Raw genomic sequence first — 25267 nt, 5'->3', positions numbered from 1 at the left:
ACCAAGTAAAGCAAGACGTGAAAACAAGGCAAGTGTTCATCAATAGGTGAGTGAATAAAGGAAATATGTACACACATGCACACACACAACGGAATATTACTCAGCCACAAAAAAAGAATGAAATTCTGCCATTTGCAGCAAGTGGATGGACCTAGAAAATATGCTTAGTGAAATGTGGAGAGGCAAATACTTTATGTAATCACTTATATATGGAATCTAAAAAATAAACCAAACCAATGTATATAACAAAATAGAAACAGACTCACAGATATAGAGAACAAATTAGTGGTAACCAGTGGGGAGGGATGATATGAGGAGACGGATATCAACTACTATGTATAAAATAAAATAAGCAACAAAGATATATTGTATAACACAGGGAATTATAGCCATTATCTTGTAGTAACGTCTAATGGAATATAATCTGTACAAACACTGAATCACTATGCTGTATACTTGAAACTAATATAGTACTGTAAATCAATTATATTTTAATTTTTAATAAATGGATAAAGAGATATGGTATGTATGTATACACACACACAAGGGAACAGTACTCGGCCATAAAAAAGAATAAAATGTTGCCAACTACAACAATGTGGATAGACTTGGAGGGTATTATGCTTAGTAAAATAAGTCAGGGAAACACAAATACCGTACTGTATGTCACCACTTATATGTGGAATCTAAAAGATGAAACAAATGAGTATTACAAAATGAAAACAGGCTCACAGATACAGAGAACAAACTCGTGGTTACCAATGGAGAGAGGGAAGTGGGGAGAAGCAAGGGAAGGGTAGGGGATTAAGAGACACAAACAACTTTGTATAAAGTGAATTAACTACAAGAATATAGTTTATAACACAGGGAATACAGCCAATATTTTATAATAACTTTAAATGAACTATAATCTATAAAAATTTCAAATCACTAAGTTGTATACCTAAAACTAATACTATAAATCCTATGAATCGCTTGAGCAACTTCACTTCATTGATTTATAGTATTAGTTTTAGGTATACAACAGAGTGATTTGAAATTTTTATAGATTACAGCTCAGTTAAAGTTGTTATAAAATATTGGCTGTATTCCCTGTGTTATAGACTATATTCTTGTAGTTTATTTACTTTATACATAGTTGTTCAATATATCTCAACAAACATTTTTATTTAAAAAGTAACAGTAAATTTTAAAAACATATTTATCTAGTTGGCTACCCCAGGTATTAGCTGTGGCATACAGGATCTTTGATCTTCACTGCAGCACGCAGGATCTTTAGTTGAAGGGTTTGGACTCCTAGGTGGTGTCCAGTCCCCAAACCCAGGCCCCCTGCTTTTGAAGTGCAGTGTCTTAGCCACTGGACCAGCAGGAAAGTCCTCAACAGCACTAATATTTTAAAATGTACTCATTTTTAAACAGTTCAACTGGCAGGGTAAGGGTAAACTTTAAAATAGCATATGTAAACAGTTTTTAAACGATGAGTGAGCCAATATGGGATCATCACAAAAAAGAAGGGAGCGATAATAGTTTCATGTGGGCGTGAGAATATACTTTAGACAATGTGAGACTGGTAAAGAGATTCTTAAACAATGTAACATCAGAAGAAACAAAGGAGCCAACAGGATCTCTTCTTTAAAAAAAAACGCTGGTATCTTCCCTGTTATAAAGATAATGGGTCTATGGAAGAAACCTAAATGTCCGTCGACAGATGAATAGATAAAGATGATGGGGCGGGGGGAGTGCACGTGTGTGGTGGAATACTACTTAGCCATAAAAAGAGTGAAATAACGTAATCTGCAGCAACAATGATGGACCTAGAGATTATCATACTAAGACAAGGAAGTCAGAAAGACAAATACCACACAGTATCGCTTATACGCAGAATCTAAAATGTGACACAAATGAGCTTATTTACAAAACAGAAAACATTCTCACAACATAGAAAACAAATTTGTGGTTACCAAAGGTGTGGGGAGAAGAATAAATTAGGAGATTGGGATTAGCAAATGCAAACTATAATATATAAAACTGATAAACAACAAAGTCCTACTGTATAGCACAGGGAACTATATTCAACATTCTATAATAAACCACAATGTAAAAATCGGAAAAATTGTATATATAGATTCTTCAGGATATTTATATATATATATAAATGAATCACCTTGCTGTACGCCAGAAACTAACACAACACTGTAAATCGACTATATTTCAATTAGATAATGTATGTTTATTTGGACTAATAAAGAAGTGTATGGTGTTGTTCAGTCACCCAGTCAAGTCTGACTCTTTGTGACCCCATGGACTGCAGCACACCAGGCCTCCCTGTCCCTCAACATCTCCCAAAGTTTGCCCAAGGTCATGTCCACTGCTCAAGGTCATGTCCACTGCATCGGTAATGCCATCCAGCCATCTCATCCTCTGATGCCCCCTTCTCCTTCTGCCCTCAGTCTTTCCCAGCATCAGGTACTTTAAGTGCATAGAAGGGAAATAAATATATCTAATACAACCATCCACAGATAACCAGTCTTTTTTCTATGCATATAAATTTTTTAATAAAATAAAATTAGAATCATAATGTACATACATTTTTTACCCTGCTTTTTGTCACTTACCATATCATTAGCATTTCCCCCATGTCATTAAGTATTACTCAAAGACATTATTTTAAATGGATATGTACTATACATCTTACAAGCATATCATTGCTATCATTTCCTACATAAGACTTGGATCACTTCCGATTTTTTATTATTGATAATGTTGTGTAAAACATTTATGTCAAACCAAATATGTAAGCACTTTCTGCTTCCTTATAATATAAAATCAAAGCTGAAATCATCAAAGTGTGTGAAAATTTATACAGTTCTAAATACATGTTGCCCAACTGCCCTCAAAGTCTGTTTCATTATAGCCAAGAGCTCCTTGCTGAGTTAGGCCTTTGGGTTGATTTTTGAGGCAAAATGAAAACCAACCAGGTTAACAAAGTGTAATGATGCCCTCGAACCTGAGTACAATCTTCAAGGGTGCAGTGATTTAAGGACTGTTTATCACATTATGGCCTTTAGGCGTCATATTTGCATGGGTGTGGTGTCAGCTGATCTATACTGTAAAATAAGCACCAGTCACCAGCCCACCATCACTGCTTGACAGTCAGCTAAAATTTAACTTTAGCTGCTAAGTGAAGGAAATAGTGTGCTTTGTATAAATCACTACATTGTAATTTTAAAGTTATGGACTTGAGTGAAGAGGCAAGTGACAGGCACAGGAAACAAACCTACCTCTGTTTGCATTAACATAACAGAAAAAGAAGAGGAAGATAACAAGAAAATGGTTATTAAATTGACAAGGCTCATATGATCCAATTTGTCAGTCACAGAGATTCAGGAAAAGTAATTCCAGCTACTTTCCTAACTCAGAAACCAAGATTTTAAAAATAGTCACATGAAATCAGAAAACTATCTTAGTTTCAAATTCATTCTTTTATGTTTGTATTTTGTGTTGCTTCAGCAAAATAGTAATGTGGGAACTCAATAGATAATGTTTGATTATACTATAGAAATAGTTTCCTTTAAAAAACAGCTTTATTGAGATATAACGGTTTTCCTTTTGGTTTGTATGTTTATAGAATGTCTTTGGAAGGTTATACAAGGGCTGGTAATTTGCCTCTGCAGAAGGGATCTGAAGTGTCTGAGAGACAAGGATAAGACTGGGATTTTTATTTTCCAGTTCTAAACCATGTGAATGCATTACCTATTCAAAACACATGAAATAAATAGTTCTTTTCCCTTTGTCTAATGGAAGAAACAAATCTGTGCCACTTTGCCCTTAGTCCTATTCCAAGCCATCAGAGATACTATTACAGTTTGCTATAACTTCTCTTACTAGAAAACAGGTCTGTGACGGTGTTTTATTTTTCAAATTTCGTGACACTTCAGAAGTGCCCTTTACCTCTAGGTTGAAGAGCATGTTGAAGTCAGGGATGCAGACATGTTTGTCCTCCATTTTCCTGCGCATGTTTTTGATGGCATGGATTGATGTCTCATAATAAAGCTGGGGTCTCCTGCGGAGAGGGAAGTCTTTCACCCAGCTGCAGCAAATCTCGTGTAGTTTGCTGAAGACAGAACGGGCCAATTTCACTGTCTCAATCTCTGTGAAAGAAACAGAAATCCCTGATGAAGAGCCTGGTAAAACTGCTTTTCACTTGCCTGCCTAGGAGAAAACAGAAGTAGGTCACCTTAGTCAAGCTCCTCCTTAGTAGAAGAAATTCCTCCTTCTCGAGAGAAATGAAATGTTGTTCTAAAGAGAGAAAATGACAACCTGTCTGATAGAAAATCATCAGCCAGCAGCTGCCACTAAGATACCCTTATGTCACGAGGAGAAAACCTCTGAGCAGGGCTGGATCTATTCCTAGGCTGGAGTCCTTCCAGCTGGTGAAGTACTCTGGCCATGCTATCTACTTCAGAGCACTTTTGTTTGGCTGCCAAGGTTATCATCTGGAGACCCAAGCCCCCTGTGCATAGGAAAATGACTGAAAGATGAACAACGATTATCCAAGAATTAGAATATGAAGGCTTATGAAAATATTGCTTATTTACAAAGTACAGGAATAAGAAGGGCTCACTTTGACTACTGTTTGTCTTCATCTCTTTCTTTCCTCGTCTCTTCCTTTATCTTACTCGTTTCCTTTCTTTCCTGTAACTGATCATAATTCACAGTTGAACTATAAGTTTTTTGTTATTTGATGTATTTTTTAATTAAAGTTTTGGGCAAGAGCTTATATAGTTTAACCAAAAGGTTAACAAATGAATCTTAAAAGTTCGATATTTCTCTAAGGAAAATGTACTTTACATTCTGTCGATGTGTGTAACCCTAGACTGAACAAAGCAGATGCCAACAGAGGCTTCTTCGCCCTAGACTACTGAGTCTCCTACTTGGCCCATTCGGTGGAGTGGCCTCGCTCACTTCTGAGTCTCCCTGCGTCCCTCAGTGGATGGACAGATGTGTAAGCTTTCAAGCAACACTGACGAGTACTCAGGAGACTGTATCTCACATCATCTCCACTCAAGCTGTCCTCTACTCAAGTTGCAGCAGTTGAAATAACCAAGGAAAGATTAGGTTTTCCCAGGCCAGTATTTTAGAAGCTCCCTCTATATCCCAGTGAAGTGAAGTGAAAGTCACTCAGCTGTGTCCGCTCTTTGCGACCCCATAGACTATAGCCCACCAGGCTCCTCTGTCCATGGGATTCTCCAGGCAAGAATACTGGAGCGGGTTGCCATTTGCTTCTCCAGGGGACCTTCCTGACCCAGGGAATCAAACCTGCGTCTCCTGTATTGCAGGCAGATTCTTTACTGTCTGAGCCACTAGTAATTTAGAATTCTCAAAACAACTGTTGATTTCACTTTACTAAGTCAGATACAGCTTGACAGGCTGAGAAGACGTGTACCAGATGGCAATGGTTGCACACGCCTCTTCGGATCTAGAGCACAAATCTCAAAGAAGAGAGACTGTGTGTTCTAGAATGGCCTGGGAACTGAGATTCCTTTTTTTTTTTCATTCTCTACCCTGCTGCTGCCTTAATCTGTAACTTTACCTGTCTTCTTATTCAAAATTCTTTTTTAAATGACTATATTCAGAAAGCTGGTCTCAAGGTTTTTGTTGCCTTTATTTTTCTCATTGACATAGTACAGGGTGGCAAACCATGCATGTGACTTTGTCCCCTTTGCCATTTTTATATAACTGAAAATCAAGGGTACATTTGGAAGAGAAAAAAAGTTCAAAGAGTAAAAGAGGTGTGTATAAGAGGGGAAAACTGAGGCCAGTAGACAGCCTAACATTTTGATTATTTTTAGCAACTCCAATCTTTTTGTTTGTTTAAAACACCAGTTGCCAGAGACTGTCTCTTTCAGCCAGCAATTACCTATTTCTATCACTTTCAACCCATCTGGTCTCTGCAACAATATATTGCCCCAAATCCAGACTGTTTATTTGGGTCTGCATTTGACTCAAACACAAGGGAAGATTGCAAAATAATAAGTGAGTTCAGAAACTTTCAGGGAGCATGGGGTGAGATGAAACAAATGACTGATATTAATTATCAGGATAGTTTCCAGATTCTCAGATAATAATATAAAACATCGTATTTTGGTTTATTACTTTTTATCTTACTATATAGACCTCTACTGTCAAACAGAGTAGCTTACTAGCTACATGTGGCTAATTAACTTTAATTAAAATTACATAAAATTTAAAACTCAGTTTTTGGTCACATTAGGTATATTTCAAGTACTCAGTAACTATATATGGCCAGTGGCTACCACCCTGGACAACGTGCAGGTAGAGAACATTTCCATCATGTCTACTGCACAGCGCTGATGTAGACAGATTAAACTGGTCAAGGGAAACAATACCGGCTTCCTCTTTTATTCAGTAACCCGCTAGATCTGTCTTAGGCTTCCCTGGTGACTCAGACGGTAAAGCGTCTGCCTGCAGTGTGGGAGACCCGGGTTCGTTTCCTGGGTCAGGAAGATCCCTGGAGAAGGAAATGGCAATCCACTCCAGCACTCTTGCCTGGAAAATCCCATGGATGGAGGAGCCTGACAGGCTACAGTCCGTGGGGTAGCAAAGAGTCGGACACGACTGAGCGACTTCACTTTCACTTTAAATCTGTCTTTGTTCACACCATCTACTACAACTCTTATCACATTTCTAACCAAAAGATAACATTTACTGAGTATCTGGTACATTCTATGTCTCTGGAACATTTCACTAACAGGTAATATCACCCTCAATCCCAGGTCTATCTGACTCACACCATGCTCTACTCTTCTCAAGTTAGATAGCACATGGGCACTGTATTTTAATTGTCCTTGATTAGTCATAGTATAGGTGGCAACCCAGTCCAGTACTCTTGCCTGGAGAATCCCATGGATGGAGGAGCCTGGTAGGCTGCAGTCCATGGGGTCGCTAAGGGTCGGACACAACTGAAGCGACTTCACTTTCACTTTTCACTTTCCTGCATTGGAGAAGGAAATGGCAGCCCACTCCACTGTTCTTGCCTGGAGAATCCCAGGGACGGGGGAGCCTGGTGGGCTGCCATCTATGGGGTCGCACAGAGTCGGATACAACTGAAGTGACTTAGCAGCAGCAGCAGCAGCAGTACCTAGCAGATAGCAGAAGCTCTAAAGATGTTGACTAAATAAATGAATATGCAAACTTATAAAATTAAATAACCACTAATAAAGTATTTGTATGCTTCTTGGTTGTTAATTCTGCTTCCTTGATCTCTCCAACTGTTTCTGCAATGATGCCATTCTTTAAAAATTACTGTAATTCTAAAACATGCTTTAATATAAGGAGGACTGGCTTTTCTATTATTATTAACTTTAAAGATGGCACCTGGGTAGTTCAACATGTTTATTCTTCCAGATGAACTACTTATTTTGCCAAGTTTGTGGGGGAAATATGTTGCCATTATGTTTGGGATCACACTGAATTTAATGAGTTATATGGAAAAAATTGACTTCTTTTTCATATTAAGTCTTACTCAGGAACAAGTTATACTGTTTCATTAAATGAAATCCATTTTATCTTGCTCAACAGAGTCTTAACATATGTCCTATTTCTTACTGAATTTATTCCTAGTTATTTTATTTTGTTTGCTATTTTGAGTCAGAAATTTGTTTTAATGTGTTATTTGGCACCTAGCAAACATTCTTCTTTCTCCCAAGAATACTTTCTTCTCTACTCTCAGTCCATGTGTGTCTAGGGGTAAAATGTGATTCAGATCTAACCATTTAGAGACCACATTCCTCTGGCCATAGTTATTGATTCAGGAAAGGGAAACAGCCCAAGATGGACTGATTAGAGTGAGTCCTGTGACTTATGTAAGAGCAACTGAGTAAAGTTACTCATTTTCCTGCTTGATTTGAACCTGGGCAGATGAAGATCTGATGTTCCTAGCAGTCGTTTTGCTATCCCATGGAACCTGAAAATAAAATCCAAAGGAGAGAGTACAGCTGAGAGTTGGAGAAGTGCCAGGTCCTCATGACATCATGTGAAGCCTTGAATCTAGCTGTGTAGCTCTTACCTTGAAGAACAGCCAATAAATTGTTTTGCTGAAGCCAGTGGTCACTTGCAACCAGAAAATTCTCGAGTATATACTCTAAACATGCACACTAGGTTTTTGGTTTAAGCCAAAGTTTGTCCTACAATGTCCAGTGCTATTTTATTAAGTATATTTTTAAAATTAGAAATAAATATTAAATTTTATCAAATGCTTCTTTGGGTATCCTTAGAGATTATTCTATTTTTTTCTTTTGACCTATTAATATAAAAATTATGCTAATAAATGTCCCAATATTTTTTTCTCACTGCTGTCTCCTCAGCAGCATAGTGCTGAGCTATAGTAGGCCCTCAGTAAAATACTCATCAAATTGTTGTACTAAGTATACAAATATTTCACTTAAGATTTTTCACATTGATTATTAAGACTCATCTCTCATTTCTTGGTTCTGTCTCAGCCAAGTTTAAGTATCAAGTGTTATGCTATGCAAATTTTCCTCTTTCCCCATATAACTGGATAATTCATTTTAAAAAGCAATAGAATTACTGTCTTTGATTGTTTGAAAACATTCACTTACAGAATCACCTACTCTTTTTGTCCTTTTTGCCAATCTTCTCAATCTCTTTCTGCTTAGATAAAGCTTTATTAAGTTGTATATTTCTAGAAAATACCCAGGTTTTCAAATTTATTTACATAAAAATGTTCATAATTCTTTTAATATCCTCTATATTAGTGATCATTTTCACCTTCTTATTTTTAATTTTTACATTAGGATATTTTATACTGATTTTAGGTTGTCTGGACAGGAGTTATATCTGTCAACAGAAATGCAAGGTTGTTTAACAAACATTCTGTTAGGGATGGCATAAACATAAAAAGAACTTTAGGGTAAAGTTTCTTTAAGTCTGTTTTTGGAAACACCTAAGAGGAGAGTCACAGGGCATTTCAGTGGGGACTTCCGTGCCTTTAAGGCAATGACAGCAGGCATTACTCAGTATGTTCATTCCCACTCTTCGGTATGGATAAACACAATATGCCCTACAGAGATTCCACTTAGTGATTTGGGTTAAACAGATTAAGGACATGCAAATAGTTTGGAACTATAATAGATCATTCTGAATCACAGCAGTGGCATGGAGGCATTACTGGGTAATCTCTTGGAAAAATATAAAATCAGGATGACTAATGATATCCACCAAAAGAAAATCCCTTCCTTTCACATTTACTATCTTACAGGGGTTCAGAAAATTCTTCCAACCTAGGCACGAAGGGCAACACTTCAGTCTTAAGTATTCTCCTGTACAGGAAGTGGTGTAAGAACATCAGCATATAAATAATTGCTGCTTGAAATGGAAAAATAAAATCAAATAAAAAAGGATGCAAAAAAGAGAAAATTGTCCAAAGGTAGCAGTCCACCCCCTCACAGCTGTAAATTACTCATCAGTCGTTAATGTCAGTGTACTGATCTGGAGCTGAGTCAGCCACCACCCTGGCTGCAGTGAAGCAGAATCTAATCTCCCTCATCTTTTCATTACAGGGGTTTTACTTCATGCATCAGTACTAGAGAGGAAAGACCAATGCTTTGCAGCAGGAATTCCATCCAGCTTGACTCTGGAACAATTTGGTTCCAAGTGAATCAATTACTCTCAGTAAAAACAAGAGGAATTCCTTCCTTGCCAATTTTCTACCAAAAATTCTCTAGAGAGATGCAGCAAGATGCAGGAATGGTTATTTTTATATCTGCCTCACATTCTCTGGAATCTAACTGCCCTAATTCATTAGTATATGTTTTGCTCCCTCTGTCCCATGTTTAAAGGCAAATGCTTAAAATAGAACAAATAGAATGAAGTATTAAAATTCCTCAACAATTCTTAATTCCCTAGTTTTTACAAAAATTGGTATTTTTAATGTGTTAAATATGTATAAGCCTAATATATTAATAAACATGCCTTCATTAATAAACATTCTCATAATTAACTGAAAAAAGATGCCCATGCAATTAAATCAATCGTCATAAAGAGCTCTATTTATTGGTAGATGTAAAAAAGTTGCAAATAATTTTATTTATGTATTTATTTTATCTTTGGCTCTGCTGGGCCCTCCTTGCTGCACGGGCTTTTCTCTAGCTGTGGTGAGCAGGGCTACTCTCTCGTTGCAGTGCGCCAGCTTCTCGCTGGGCTGGCTTCTCTCGTTTTGAAGCCACCAGGAAAGCCTGGGACAAAATTTAATAGGATTAACGAGAAGTTTTGTAACAACCAACCTCCTGAATTTGTATACCTGAGTTTTTTTATTTGACTTCTTAAAGATGAATTAAAACTTTAAAGTAGATTTTTCTCAAACCACCCTTCCCTTCACTTATTCACTTATCTTTTCTGCTGTGTCTTCACATTTCTCCCTTCTCTTCATTTGCCTAGATATTATTTATGATGACATATTGTTATCATAGCTCCTGCTCCAGTTACCTGCACATGGCTTCAAAATATGCCTACATTCTCCCCTTCTACTTTTACTCATTAGTTTGGAAAAACATGTTTCTGAAGTTTTTCTCTTGCTACCACTATAAAATATCAACCAGTGGGTAAACATAATTAGATACAGTATTCTGTAGGTAATTTATGTGGATCGTTCAACAGAAAAACAACTATTGTAGAAAGGTACTTGCCCACAGTCCCTTCTGTGCCATCCGTTTCCTTTGGAATATAATGTGCAGAAAGATCACTCTGAAGGACTTCATCTGATGTGGCTCTGGCTAGAGCGGCAGCCAAAAAGGAAGGGCAGTTACTGCAAGAAAACAATAAACGTCTATTCAGCAAGAATTAGAAACATCCCATTTAAAATTATACTAATTACTTTACTATTAACATGTTGTTTCAGAACAAAATTATACCTTTAAACAACATTCGATGCACATTTCTTGAGAGGATATCATATGCTACGCACTTTGCCAAGGCACTGGGTATATAGTGGTGAATTAACACAGACATGGCCCCTGACCTGGTGGGGCTTACAATCTGATTAGGGAGACAGATGATGAATAAGTAAACAAACAGGTTATAATTTCGAGTTGGGATAACTTTTATAAGGGAAACAAATAGGGTAGAGAGCATTAAAGAGAAATACCTACTTAGAATAGTCAGGAATGCCTTGCCTTAAAGGACGAGAAAGACTCAGTTATATGGGGGTGGGATTTGAGGACAGTATTCCAGGCAGAGAAAACAGCATGTGTGCAGACCCTTTCTGAGAGCAAAGCATGTCTGAGGAAACTGGAAGAAGCCCAGAAAGATGAAGTATAGCAGGTAAGGGGGAGAGTGGTGAGGAGTAAGGTCAGAGGAGCGGGAACAGGCCAGTTATATGGATCTCTTGGATGGTAAGGAATTTGGATTTTACGCAAAGTGCAAGGGGAAGTCACTGATGATTGTAAGCAAGAGAGGGTCATAATCAGATATGTTAAATAAAATAATACGTTGACTGCTGTGTCAAAGGGAACTGGCAGGGAACAGAAATGAAGGAGAGTGATCAATAAGGAGACTGTTGTAATCCAGATGAGATTCTTTAAAAAGTGATTATATTTTACAGAAATAAAATATAGAATTTGATTATTATTGTATGCAGAGGTGAGAGAGAGAGAGAAAAGAATCATCCTGGGTTTTGGCCCGCGCCACTAGGTGAATGGCGGCATCATTCACCTAGATGGAGAAAACAGGAAAAGGCAGATATGTGGAGGAAAAGGGTCAAGTAGAAAATGAGAATTCATTTTAGCCATGTTAGGTTGGAAAAAGTCTCTGCAATATCCTAGTAAGGGTCTCAAGTGCCCTTAATTAAATATTTTAGTGTGGATCTAAGATGTAAGGAAACTTGGAAGTCATGAATGTATGGATGGCATCTAAAACTAGAGAGATAAAGGGGAATGCCCTGGTGGTCCAGCAGTTAGGACTCCACACTTCCACTGCAGGGGGCAGAGGTTCCTTTCCTGGGTGGGGAACTAAAGATCTCACAAGCTGTGCAGTGTAGCTTAAAAAAAAATTTTTTTTTAAACTATGGAAATAGATCACATAGAGAAAACAAAAAGAGAGAACTGCTATGGACCAGTGACTTCTATGTGCCTCTGTTTTCCCCCTTTGGAAATAGTAAGTACCTCCCCAATATACCCACTGTATGTTGGGTAGTGGCAGGGAAGGGGTAGATAATACGCCACTATAGTCCCTAGGTATCCAAAGCAAATGGAACTATACTCAGGGAGCTGTCATCAAGAAATTATACCCAAGGAATCTCATCTGGACCTGACTTCACTGAGATCCTGAACCTGAGTCTGATACCATTAAGGGATGACATTTTGAGAGACTCTGAGGGGAGGGGTGAAGGTTTTTTGCATGTGGGAGGGATACGAATTGTGTGGCCAGAACAGACTGTGGCAAATTGTTTTTCTAAAAACGATCACAGCAATATTTCTGGTGATACGTGCTCGTTAATAACCTTACCATTACACATGAAAGTGAATGAGCCTTTGATGAAAAAAGAAGTGGCAAAAGTGATGCTGTGCGGCTTCTGAGGTTTTGGTATTAAAAGGCTGCATGACTTTCCCCTGGCTTTCTCATCTCTCTTCCTTCACTTTCTCCTTTTCCTCCCCCCCTTCCCCCTGGGACACAGACAGGTTCATGTGGGTGTTAGCTGAGGCTTCCAGTCAAGAGCTGTTATTATCAATTGCTTGACACTGGTAACAGCACAGACCTTCAGAAGATACCAGTACCAGCCTGAATCTTCCAGCTGAGGCCCCAGACATTATGGAACAGAGAAAGCTGACTCTGCTTTGTCCAGTCTTATGCTCAAAGAAACTATGAGTATAATTAATGATTGTTTCATGACGCTAATTTCTGTGCTAATTTGTTACACAACCATAATAACTGAAAACCCAACATTGAGAAGCTTAGTGGAAGATAGGAACCTATAAACACTGAAAAGAAATAGCAAGATAAGTAAAAGGCAAACCAAAGGAGTAGAATATCTGAGTGAAGGAATGGTCAATTGCATCAATACTACTGAGAAGTCTGATAAGGGAAAATTAGATACTGAATTTAATAACGTAAATAGATCATCACTGACTGGGTGCCAAGACAATTCAATGGGGGAAAAACAGTCTTTTCTACAAATGGTGCTGGAACAATTGTGATATTCACACACCAAATAATCAATTTAGCCTCTTTCCTTACACCATATACAAAAATTTATTCAAAATGGATCACGACCTAAATGTAAGTGTTAAACTATTAAAATCTTAAAAGAAAGCATAGGGGACTTCCCTGGTAGCACTACGGAAAAGAACCTGCCTGTCAATGCAGGGGACACAGGTTCGATTCCTGGTCCAGGAAGATCCCACATGCCTCAGAGCAACTAAGACTGGGTGCCACAGCTACCGAGCCCGCACTTCAGAGCCTGAGCCCGGCCACAAGAGAAGCCTGAGCACCACAATTAGCGAGTAGCCCCCACTCACCGCAACTAGAGACAGCCCTTGCACAGCAGTGAAGATCCAGTGCAACCACAAATAAATGAAATTACTAAAAAAAAGCATAGGAGTAAAACTTCATGACCTTGGATCAGGCAATGGTTTCCCTAAATATGACACCAAAATTACAAGCAACAAAAGAAAAAAAATAAGTTAAATTGAACTATATCAAAATTTAAACTTTCATGCCACATATCAAGAAAGTGAAAAGACAACTCACACAACAGTAGAAATATCTGTGAATCACATATCTGAAGAGCAGCTGGCATTCAAAATATACAAAGAACTCTTTTAACTTAATCATAAAAAAGACAATGCTGTTTTCAAATGGGCAAAGGACCTGAATAGTACTGCTCCAAAGAAGATATACAAACGGCCAGTAAACACGAAAAGATGCTCAACCTCATTAGTTGTTAGGGAAATGCTGACCAAAACCACAATAAACACTGGATTCACTGCAATACTGTTTACAGTAGCCAAGACATAGAAGCAACCTAAATGTCCATCAACAAAGGAATGGATAAAGATGTGGTACAATGGAATATTACTCAGCCATTTAAAAGAATGAAATAATGCCATTTGTAGCAACATGGATAGACCCAGAAGGTGCCATACTGAGGTGAAGTAAATCAGAGAAGGAGAAATATCATATGACATCTCTTATAGGTGGAATCTGAAAAGAAAATACACAAATGAACTTACTTACAAAGCAGAAAGAGACTTACAGACTTAGAAAACAAACTTGTGGTTGCCAAGGGGAAGGGATAGTTAGGGACTTTAGAAAGGTCATGTACACACTGCTATATTAAAATGGAGAACCAACAAAAACCTATTGTATAGGACTCTGCTCAATGTTATGTGCCAGCCTGGATGGGAGAGGGCTTCAGGGAGAATGGATACACGTATATGTATGACTGAGTCCCTTCACTGTTCACCTGAACTACCACAACATTGTTAATCGGCTATACCCCAATACAAAATAAAAAGCTTAAAAATAAAACCTATCACTAAAGGTTAATAAACACAGAAAAATAACCACAATGAGATACCATTTCAACCCACATGACGACTGACATTAAAAAGGCAGGTAATGAAACAAGTATTGACAACTATGTGGAAAAATCGGGAACTCTCATATATTTCTGGTAGGAATGTAAAATGATGCAGGTGCTTTTGGCAGTTCTTAAAATGTTAAACATAAAGTTACTAAATGGACCAGCAATTTCACTCATAGGTATATATTCAAAAGGAATGAAAATAAGGCCTTCCCTGGTGGCCCATGGCTAAGATCCCACGCTCCCAATGCAGGGGGCCCGGGTTTGATACCTGGTTCGGGAACTAAACCTCACATGCCGTACTAAAGATTCTGCACGCCATAATGAAGAACAGAGATCCCATGTGCTCCAACTAAGACCCACCAGTGCAGCCAAATAAGTAAATATTACCCCCCAAAAACCCCAAAGAAATGAAAATACACATCCACACAAAAACTTGTACATGAATGCTCATAACAGTATTATTCATAATAGCCAAAAAGCGTAAACAACCAAATGTTCATGAACTTATTATAGATAAATAAAATAGGTAGTATATTCATCAGCCAGAAAAGAATGAAGTATTAGTATATGCATAGTATTAATACAATGTAGATGAAACTTGAAAACATTACAGGAAATGACAGAACGTGGTCACAAAAAACCACATATTGTAATATTCCACTATATGCAAAGTTCAGAATTGAAGACTCTATAGAAACAGTAGAGTAGTGGTAACCTAGGGCTGAGGGCGAGGTGAGACGGGAACTACTGCGAATGGGTAGGGGGTTTCTTTTGGGGGTGATAAAAACGTTCTAGGGACTTCCCTGGTGGTCCAGTGGTTAGGAATCAGAGCCTTCCAATGCAGAGAACTAAGATTCAAACCCGGGTCGGGGAACTACGATACCACATGCTGCAGCGCAATTAAGTCTGTGTGTTGCAACCACCAAGCCCGAGTGCACTAGAGACCCGGTGCACCGCAACTAAGATCGACTCAACACAGCCAAATAGTGGTTTCAGTATATTCAGAATGGTTTAACCATCACTCTAATCTATGGTTTTAGAACATCTGAAAAAAAAAAAGAACATCTGAAAAAATATTTATTCAAATACAGAAATACAGTCTTAAGATTCAAAATCGTAGATTATAGTGATGGTTAAACCATTCTGAATATACTAAAACCACTGAATCGTATACTTTAAATGAATAACGTTCATGGTATGTGAATTACACCTCAATAAAGACATCTGGAAAAATCACTGACTTTGTTAAGAACCACTGAATAGTGGAAGTGAAAATCAGATTAGAATGGGTTAGTAAAGGAGGGGCAAGGAGGTGTGACAATGGAGGGAATGGGGTGGTAACTTAAAGGGGACCTGGGCCAGGAGAAGTCTGCTGTTTTAGAATGCTGTGGAGTATGACTGCATACTAAATGAAGTCATCCAAAATGAAAGACTGAGATACTGTGGGAGAGAGGGCGTGACCAAAGGAGCAGAGCTCTCGAGAAGGCAAGAATGGATGAGGGGCAATCCAGACGTGGAAACCCTGACCTGATAGGATGTGGCACATTCCCTTAATTGGAAAAGGAAAGAAGAAAACAGATACAGACGCAGGTAGGTTTCCAGATTTCTTAGCAGGAAAATAAGAGAATTCCCATCTAACGGTTTGAATCCACCATAACTTATCGAGGCTTACAGTGTGGGAGGCACTGTTCATGCTCAGGATATACATAACCAAAAAAGACAGAACTCCCTAGCTTTAGAGCTTACATTCTAGAGAGTGGTTTCTCAACGAAGTATGAGGTTGATCGGTAGTTCTCAAACTATTGCATGGATCAGAATCACCTCCAGAGCTTGTTAAAATACAGATTTTTGGGCCCCATCCTCAGTTTCTGACTCAGGAGGCCTAGAGCAGGGCTTGAGGATTTTCTTTTCTAACATGTTGTGGTGCTGGAGAAGACCCTTGCAGAGTCCCTAGGACAGCAAGGAGATCAAACCAGTCAATCCTAAAGGAAATCAACCCTGAATATTCACCAGAAGGACTGATGCTAAAGCTCCAATACTTGGCCACCGATGAGAAGAGCCGACTCATTGGAAAAGATCCTGATGCTGGGAAAGACTGAAGGCAGGAGGAGAAAGGGAGAACAGAGGATGAGGTGGCTGGATGGCATCACCAACTCAATGGACATGAGTTTGAGCCAGCTCTGGGAGATGGTGACAGACAGGGAAGCCTGGTGTGCTGCTGTTTATGAGGTCACGGAGTCGGACACGACTTGGTGACTAAACAGCAGCAGCATGTTCCCAGCTGATGCTTATGCTGCTAGTCTGGAAACCACACTCTGAGAACCACTAGGTTAGATCATCAACCGAGTGGTGACAGCAGAAAGCATGTGGGCAGAAGGGATGAAGAGAAAGCAAATGTGAAATATCATTCAACAGTGCTAAGAGACTGTTTGAAGTTTGAGACACTTTTTAAATTAAATCAGTCCTTCTTCTTCTATAATCATAGAATAGGTAATTTCTCTACCTGTGTTCATGTGCCATATATAACATGTGTGGGTAAAAAGAACTCTAGTTCATCAAGATTTGAAGTTTTGCAAGGTGAGTACTATTAAGCACAGATATGGAAGTTGAGCAACTTTTAAAGGATATGATTACAATGTTAGACCATGGCCTCTAGGTTGGCTAAGAAAGAAAGAACAGATATGACTTGTAAAATCAATGTGGTCCAAATGCAATTAAAGAATTATAGTGGGAATATTTGGACATATAATCAAAAAGGAAAGAATGCTGTAGTCTGAGAACAAGATACTTGCATATATGATTTTGGAGCTGGTGCAATTTTTATAACAAGGTTTAGGTAGGACCGAGAAAGTGAGTGGCTTAGAAACAGACAATAGAACAAAAAGTTCATATCCTAAGTCCCCAAGAACAACTTTGAAAATTTTATCATTCATCAGTATTTTTCTTTTTTTTTCCAGCTTTCTTTTTTTAAAATTTTTATTTTTACTTTATTTTACTTTACAATACTGTATTGGTTTTGCCATACATTGGCATGAATCCACCACGGGTGTACATGCGTTCCCAAACATGAACCCCCCTCCCACCTCCCTCCCCACAACATCCCTCTGGGTCATCCCCGTGCACCAGCCCCAAGCATGCTGTATCCTGCATCGGACACAGACTGGCGATTCGATTCTTACATGATAGTATACATGTTTCAATGCCATTCTCCCAAATCATCCCACCCTCTCCCTCTCCCTCTGAGTCCAAAAGTCTACTCTACACATCTGTGTCCTTTTTGCTGTCTTGCATACAGGGTCATCATTGCCATCTTTCTAAATTCCATATATATGTGTTAGTATACTGTATTGGTGTTTTTCTTTCTGGCTTACTTCACTCTGTATAATAAGCTCCAGTTTCATCCATCTCATCAGAACTGATTCAAATGTATTCTTTTTAACGGCTGAGTAATACTCCATTGTGTATATGTACCAAAGCTTTCTTATCCATTCATCTGCTGATGGACATCTAGGTTGTTTCCATGTCCTGGCTATTATAAACAGTGCTGCGATGAACATTGGGGTACATGCGTCTCTTTCAATTCTGGTTTCTTCGGTGTGTATGCCCAGCAGTGGGATTGCTGGGTCATATGGCAGTTCTATTTGCAATTTTTTAAGGAATCTCCACACTAACCACTGTTAGTGGTTGTACTAGTTTGCATTCCCACCAACAGTGTAGGAGGGTTCTCTTTTCTCCACACCCTCTCCAGCATTTATTGCTTGCATATTTTTGGATCGCAGACATTCTGACTGGTGTAAAGTGGTACCTCATTGTGGTTTTGATTTGCATTTCTCTAATAATGAGTGATGTTGAGCATCTTTCCATGTGTTTGTTAGCCATCCGTATGTCTTCTTTGGAGAAATGTCTATTTAGTTCTTTGGCCCATTTTTTGATTGGGTCATTTATTTTTCTGGAATTGAGCTGCATAAGTTGCTTGTATATTTTTGAGATTAGTTGTTTGTCTGTTGTTTCATTTGCTATTATTTTCTCCCATTCTGAAGGCTGTCTTTTCACCTTGCTTATAGTTTCCTTTGTTGTGCAGAAGCTTTTAATTTTAATTAGATCCCATTTGTTTATTTTTGCTTTTATTTCCAGAATTCTGGGAGGTGGATCATAGAGGATCCTGCTGTGATTTATGTCTGAGAGTGTTTTCCCTATGTTCTCCTCTAGGAGTTTTATAGTTTCCGGTCTTACATTTAGATCTTTAATCCATTTTGAGTTTATTTTTGTGTGCGGTGTTAGAAAGTGATCTAGTTTCATTCTTTTACAAGTGGTTGACCAGTTTTCCCAGCACCACTTGTTAAAGAGATTGTCTTTACTCCATTGTATATTCTTGCCTCCTTTGTCAAAGATAAGCTGTCCATATGTGTGTGGATTTATCTCTGGGCTTTCTATTTTGTTCCATTGATCTATATTTCTGTCTTTGTGCCAGTACCATACTGTTTTGATGACTGTGGCTTTGTAGTAGAGCCTGAAGTCAGGCAAGTTGATTCCTCCAGTTCCATTCTTCTTTCTCAAGATTGCTTTGGCTATTTGAGGTTTTTTGTATTTCCATACAAATCTTGAAATTATTTGTTCTAGTTCTGTGAAAAATATCACTGGTAGCTTGATAGGGATTGCACTGAATTTGTAAATTGCTTTGGGTAGTATACTCATTTTCACTATATTGATTCTTCTGATCCATGAACATGGTATATTTTTCCATCTATTAGTGTCCTCTTTGATTTCTTTCATCAGTGTTTTATAGTTTCCTATATATAGGTCTTTAGTTTCTTTAGGTAGATATATTCCTAAGTATTTTATTCTTTTCGTTGCAATGGTGAATGGAATTGTTTCCTTGATTTCTTTTTCTACTTTCTCATTATTAGTGTATAGGAATGCAAGGGATTTCTGTGTGTTGATTTTATATCCTGCAACTTTACTATATTCATTGATGAGCTCTAGTAATTTTCTGGTGGAGTCTTTAGGGTTTTCTATGTAGAGGATCATGTCATCTGCAAACAGTGAAAGAAGTATTTTTCAAATTGTAGATTATGATCCATTAGTGAGTAATTATATCAACTTATGAATTGTGAACCACAGTTTGTTTTAAAAAAGGAAATAGAATAAGCTACAGAAGGTAAGGCTAAGTATTCCAGATATATATTAGGGAAGTATATACTGAATCCTGATTATGATGAAAAAAATTGAGTTACTGCATTTTAACAATTATGAAATAAATTGATGACTTTCCCTGAAACACACATGCTTTATAAACAGTATTACCAATTATCCTTTCATGCTTATCTGATTTTTCTTGATGAGTCAAATCTTCCTTCACAGATATAAACTCTTTGTCAGCATTGCTTGTCTTTACCTTTCATCATGCTTTAGTTTGATTAACTGGATACATTTAGATATTTTGCCTAAATGGACTCTTAGATATTTATAACATTTACTTGGTCCTTTGGTTATTTTAAAATTTATGTTTTAAAAAATCTGAAAATCTTGATTGCAATCATTTCCTAGAGTTCACCCCAAAAGGATACCTTTTCTTTATAGTTATTAAACTATCTGGATCTTGGTTCACTAAAGGTAAGAATGTGAAAACTTCACAGAATAAAGCAAGAACCATTAGTCTCATTTATGTGTCACCTGCAATACATTTTTAGACACAGTTAATGCAATTTTTTACTTTTTGTCAGACAGAATGAAAATATTTTCAGTGAAGTAGGGAAGAAGATTAGCTGACTAATACCTAGATATAAAACATCAAGCTAGACACCTCACCCACATCAGCTATTCCGACATGTCAAAAAGCTGTAACACTTAGCATGAATAAGTTCTTATGGTTTTGATTCTGAAATGAAAGTGATTATTTCTGAAAAATCAGAATTGCAAATATATTTTAAAACATAGTCACATCAGAAAAAATCTGATCAACTCAAATAAAAGCTTATCATTAAAGCCTGTCATCTTTAAGAGAACTACCAAGAGCAACTAATATGATAATAACATAGCAAACCAACATTTCCTCATACAATATTTGAAAGAACCAAACACAGAAGGCTTTAGAATTTTAAAGTTTGGCAAATGTATTATATAGCAAATAACAGAGGAAGGCCAATAATCAAGGCAATCTGGGGAACTGGGGTTTCAAATGTTATTAAGTTGAGAACATTGCTGAAGAAAAGTAGGGTTAGAAAATTTGTAACTTTTGCAGTGTGTGTCATTTTGGGGGACTGGCTCTTTTAATATGAAATTAATCTAAAGGCCCTTCAGACCCAGTCAAAGAACACTCTTTTGCTATTTTAAAAATTAATTACTTAATTTGATTGTGTTGGGTCTTGCTTTCAGCTTGCAGGATCTTTCTCTGTGGTGTGTGGACTCTCTAGTTGTGGCACATGGGCTTAGTGGCTCCATAGCACGTGGGCTCTTAGTTCTCCAACCAGGGATTGAACCTGTGTCCCTTGCATTGCAAGGTGGATTCTTAACCACTGAACCACCAGGGAAGTCCTCTCTTTTGCTATCTACTTATATTAACAGATATTCCTGAAGTGCTCACCATTTCTATCTCAGTCAATTCACATCCTGCAAACAAAGGATATATGTCTTCATACATTTCAATTTGTTACTTTCTTGTTCTGAGAATCAAAGCACAAACTTATTCATAGATAAAAATAAAATCCTTTCTATTTCATGTCTAAATCATATACAAGATATATACATAATCACTTTTTGAACAATGTTGAAATATCATTAATTGGGGGTCTGGTTAATTTTTAAGCTTCATCACATACATAATTCCAATTCATGGGAATCCCCTGGAGGTCCAGAGGACCTCGTGCTCCACTGTTGAAGGCAAAGTTGAGGGCCTGGTTTCAATCCCTGGTCAGGGAACTAGGATCTGCAGATCATGTGGATCAGCAAACAAAAAGAAAAAGAAGGAAGAGGTTTCACTTCATTGAAGTTATCTGTCAATCAATACATAAATGCATATTTGGATTTCTCTGTGTACTGACTTTTTCAACATTATATATTGCAAAGCAGAAATCCAGCTCTATTAAGTTTCATAAACTGAACTCTGCAAACAAAGCTCTAAATAGCTCAGTTGGTAAAGAATCCGCCTGCAATTCAGGAGACCCCGGTTCCATTCCTGGGTCAAGAAGACAGATCCACTGGAGAAGGGATAGGCTACCCACTCCAGTATTCTTGGGCTTCCCTTGTGGCTCAGCTGGTAAAGAATCTGCCTGCAATGTGGGAGACTTGGGTTCAATCCCTGGATTGGGAAGATCCCCTGGAGAAGGGAAAGGCTACCCACTTTCACTTTTTTTAAAAAAGATAATATTATTTATTTATTTATTTTAATTGGAGGCTAATTACTTTACAATATTGTAGTGGGTTTTGCCACTCATTGACATGAATCCGCCACGGGTGTACATGTGTTCCCTATCCTGAACTCCCCTCCCGCCTCCCTCCCCATCCATCCCTCAGGGTCATCCCAGTGCACCAGCCCTGAGCACCTGTCTCATGCATCGAACCTGGACTGGCGATCTGTTTCACATGTGATAATATACATGTTTCAGTGCTATTCTCTCTCACTTTCACTCTCTTCAGACACACAAAAATAAAACACAGATTCACAGTTTTCCCTGTTGCTCATATTGGCTAGTATCATCTTTATCCTCAAACTATTTATCTGAGTAGGTCAATGTTAACTCCTCAATTCGATTTCAGAAATAACCACAGCCCCAAACATGCTTGGTATAAGATTTTGAACTATAAAAATACAACTGTATTTACTGACCTTCAACAGTTCAGTACTTATCAATGTTTATACTATTTTATTTTAATCAGCCTTTCCCCAAATTGGTCTTTTAAAAAGCCTTACAGAATATCTGGAAGCAGTATTTAAGGATGAGGCAGATGTTAAGTATTTTTATGGACTAAAAGTTTGTCTCCCTGCCCTAAATTCATATGCTGAAATTCTAATTCCCAAAGTAATGGTATTTGGAGGTAGAACCTTTGGGAGGTAATTAAGTGATGAGGATGGATCCCTTGTGAATAAGATTAGTGCCCTTATGAAAAAGAAATCCTAGAGAGTTCCCTTGCCCCTTCCACCAGGGTGAGGACACAAGGAAAATACAGTTATCTCTACGCCAGAAAGCAATGCCCTCACTAGACAATGAATCTGCCCATGCTTTCATCCTGAATTTCCCAGCCTCCAGAAATGTAAGAAATAAATTTTTGTTGCTTATAAGCCTTCCAGTCTCCAGTACTTTGTTAAAGCAGCCCAAATAGACTAAGATACTCATCACGTGCACATGCTCAGTAGCTCAGTCATGTCTGACTCTTTGTGACCCTATGGATTATAGCCCACCAGGCTCCTCTGTCCACAGGATTTTTAGGTAAGAATACCGAAGTGGGTCGCCGTTTCCTTCTGCAGGGGATCTTCCCGACCCAGGGAATCAAACATGCATCTCCTGTGTCTCCTGTATTGGTAGGCAGATTCTTTACTGCTGAGCCACCTGAGAAGCAAGACAATCATTATGGGAACTACTCAAATCACCATCATAATCAGTGGAGCACAGAGAAGCAAAACGTCTGTTCTGAGTATGCTCATTTCTTATGCTCTAGATCAGCAATGATTCCTTAGATTTCATCACAGGACCAAGTCACAGAAGAATCCAGAGCATTCCTTTCACCTAAAGTGCTTGCAGGAATTTTTTAAAAAGATGAAGAATAATTAGGGATCACTACTGACTTTGAAGCCTGGATATAAACAGTTGCACATAAGCAAGACCTAAAATTTCTGCCAATTTATCCTTTAATTGCTATTCACTCAGTATTCTGAACTGGAGAATTCCAAGGACTGTATAGTCCATGGGGTCGCAGAGTCAGACATGACTGAGCAACTTTCACTTTCATTTGTTGGAGAGAGGTCTTAGCAGAAATATGAGGAGTTAGAAAGCTTGGTTCTAGTTCTAGCTGGGTAACCTGAGAAAAGATGCTTAAATTCTCTGGATTTTAGTTCCTCAATAGAAAAACTGAGAAACTGAAATAACATGACTGTGAAGTCTCTTTCAGGTTTAAAATTCTAATTCTATAATTCTATTCCAATAAGGTTGTGAATTTCAAAGATAAAACAAAGGCAATTTAAATGTATAAATTAACACATTTCAGATCCAAACAAATGTTTTTACATACATACACCAAGCAGAATGGAAATAAATTCTATATATTCCTTTTGTAAGCAATATGGGGATAACTCTCCTTTATGTACCAGGTGTCTTGTTAAAAGCTGAATGTATATTTATTTTGATAAATGCAGTCAATCCTTGCAGTGAATCTACCAGTTAAGGGAAGAATCCCTCAGATTTTACATATTGTTTTCTTAAAGAGACATGCCTATTCCATAAACATCATATGAAATAATAGTTACCAACTGGTTATGAGTTTTATATTTCACTGCCTTGGGTCTTTGTTGTTGCACAAGGGCCTTCTCTAGCTGCACTGTGCCAGCTTCTCACTGCGTGGCTTCTCTTGTTGCAGAACATGGGCTCTAGGGTGTGCAGGCTTCAGCAGTTACCGTGCACAAGCTCAGTATTTGTGGCTAGCTTTACATTGAAAACAAAATAGTACTTTTCCTACCTCTAAAAATGTTTATTTACAAGAGCTTATTATTCTTTCTCCACTTTATAGGCTGACATGAACCCAATTTTTCCACTAGAGAAAAGGAAAGGAGTCAGATTGGAACTGAATATGAAAGCAGGCTCTCTTTCAGCACTGTATATTGCCATCTTGGTATAAAGCATGAGCTAATAGCCAAATAAGATTATTCTAGCATAAAATATTTAATTTTCATTTATTTTCAAATATTTGGGTGGGTAAGTTTTGTTAGATGGACAGGATAGTATTTTAGTCGGATCTTTTCCCTGAGTTGTCTTGTTAGTATCTTCTACTTGCATAATAAGACAATACACATTTTAAGACTGCACTCTGAATTCTTGCTATAAACCAAGTCAGGAAGCATTTTCCTCACAATGCCAAACCTACACAAATCACTAAAGACATTATTAGATAAATTAGAGGTTTAAAAGTATATCCTTCCTGACATTGGCAACGTGGGCGTCGGCAAAGCACCCACAGCTGTGTTTCAGCAGTCTTGGCAGAGCATTCCTAAGGTAATGAAAATTCTGGAAGGTGGAAGTTTCCATCAGTTAACTCTGAGAGAGCCTTGTCTAGAGCAGCCTCATCGCAGCCCACATATCATGGTGTTGTCTACTCAGTAGGCCCTTGCTAGGGTGATAACATGTAAACGCTAAATTTCTGATCATTCCCCTCTCCCAGGTTAATCGTATGTATTCTAAATCTAGAATAACATATTAAATTAAAATAAAGAAGGCAAATTTTTTATCAGACTTGGTATTCTTTTTCTTAGTGGCCCAAATGGAGTTAAAATCAGGATTGAATTTTTTCCTCTTTAAGCTATTTTCTTTCTTTCTATAACAACCTCTAGGAATACCACCTGGAGTCAGCTGACTATAATGCCCACACATCACAGATTCTCTTAGTGAGCTTTTCTCAATATAATTAATGTTAACTACCAAATGACTAGCTCCTGAA

The 25267-nt window shown here is 37.9% G+C and overlaps 1 protein-coding gene and 1 pseudogene across 1 annotated transcript in view; one reads left to right on the top strand and one right to left on the bottom strand.

The window, feature by feature from the left end:
* The window catches only part of PPM1E (protein phosphatase, Mg2+/Mn2+ dependent 1E), a 232851-nt gene that overhangs the window by 9759 nt on the left and 197825 nt on the right, over positions 1-25267 (bottom strand). The window contains exons 2-3 of the mRNA XM_068978997.1: positions 10728-10846; positions 3952-4151 (exon numbers count right to left, since the gene is read on the bottom strand). Coding sequence (XP_068835098.1) covers positions 3952-4151; positions 10728-10846 — 319 coding nt within the window. The remainder of the gene's footprint in view (positions 1-3951; positions 4152-10727; positions 10847-25267) is intronic.
* Positions 16159-25267, top strand: part of LOC138082745 (peroxynitrite isomerase THAP4-like) — a 71272-nt pseudogene continuing 62163 nt past the window's right edge.

This window comes from Capricornis sumatraensis, chromosome 8 (genome assembly GCF_032405125.1).
Source record: "Capricornis sumatraensis isolate serow.1 chromosome 8, serow.2, whole genome shotgun sequence".
Taxonomy (NCBI): domain Eukaryota; kingdom Metazoa; phylum Chordata; class Mammalia; order Artiodactyla; family Bovidae; genus Capricornis; species Capricornis sumatraensis.
Note: the sequence above shows the minus strand (reverse complement) of the source record. Positions and strands in the feature narration are given on the sequence as shown.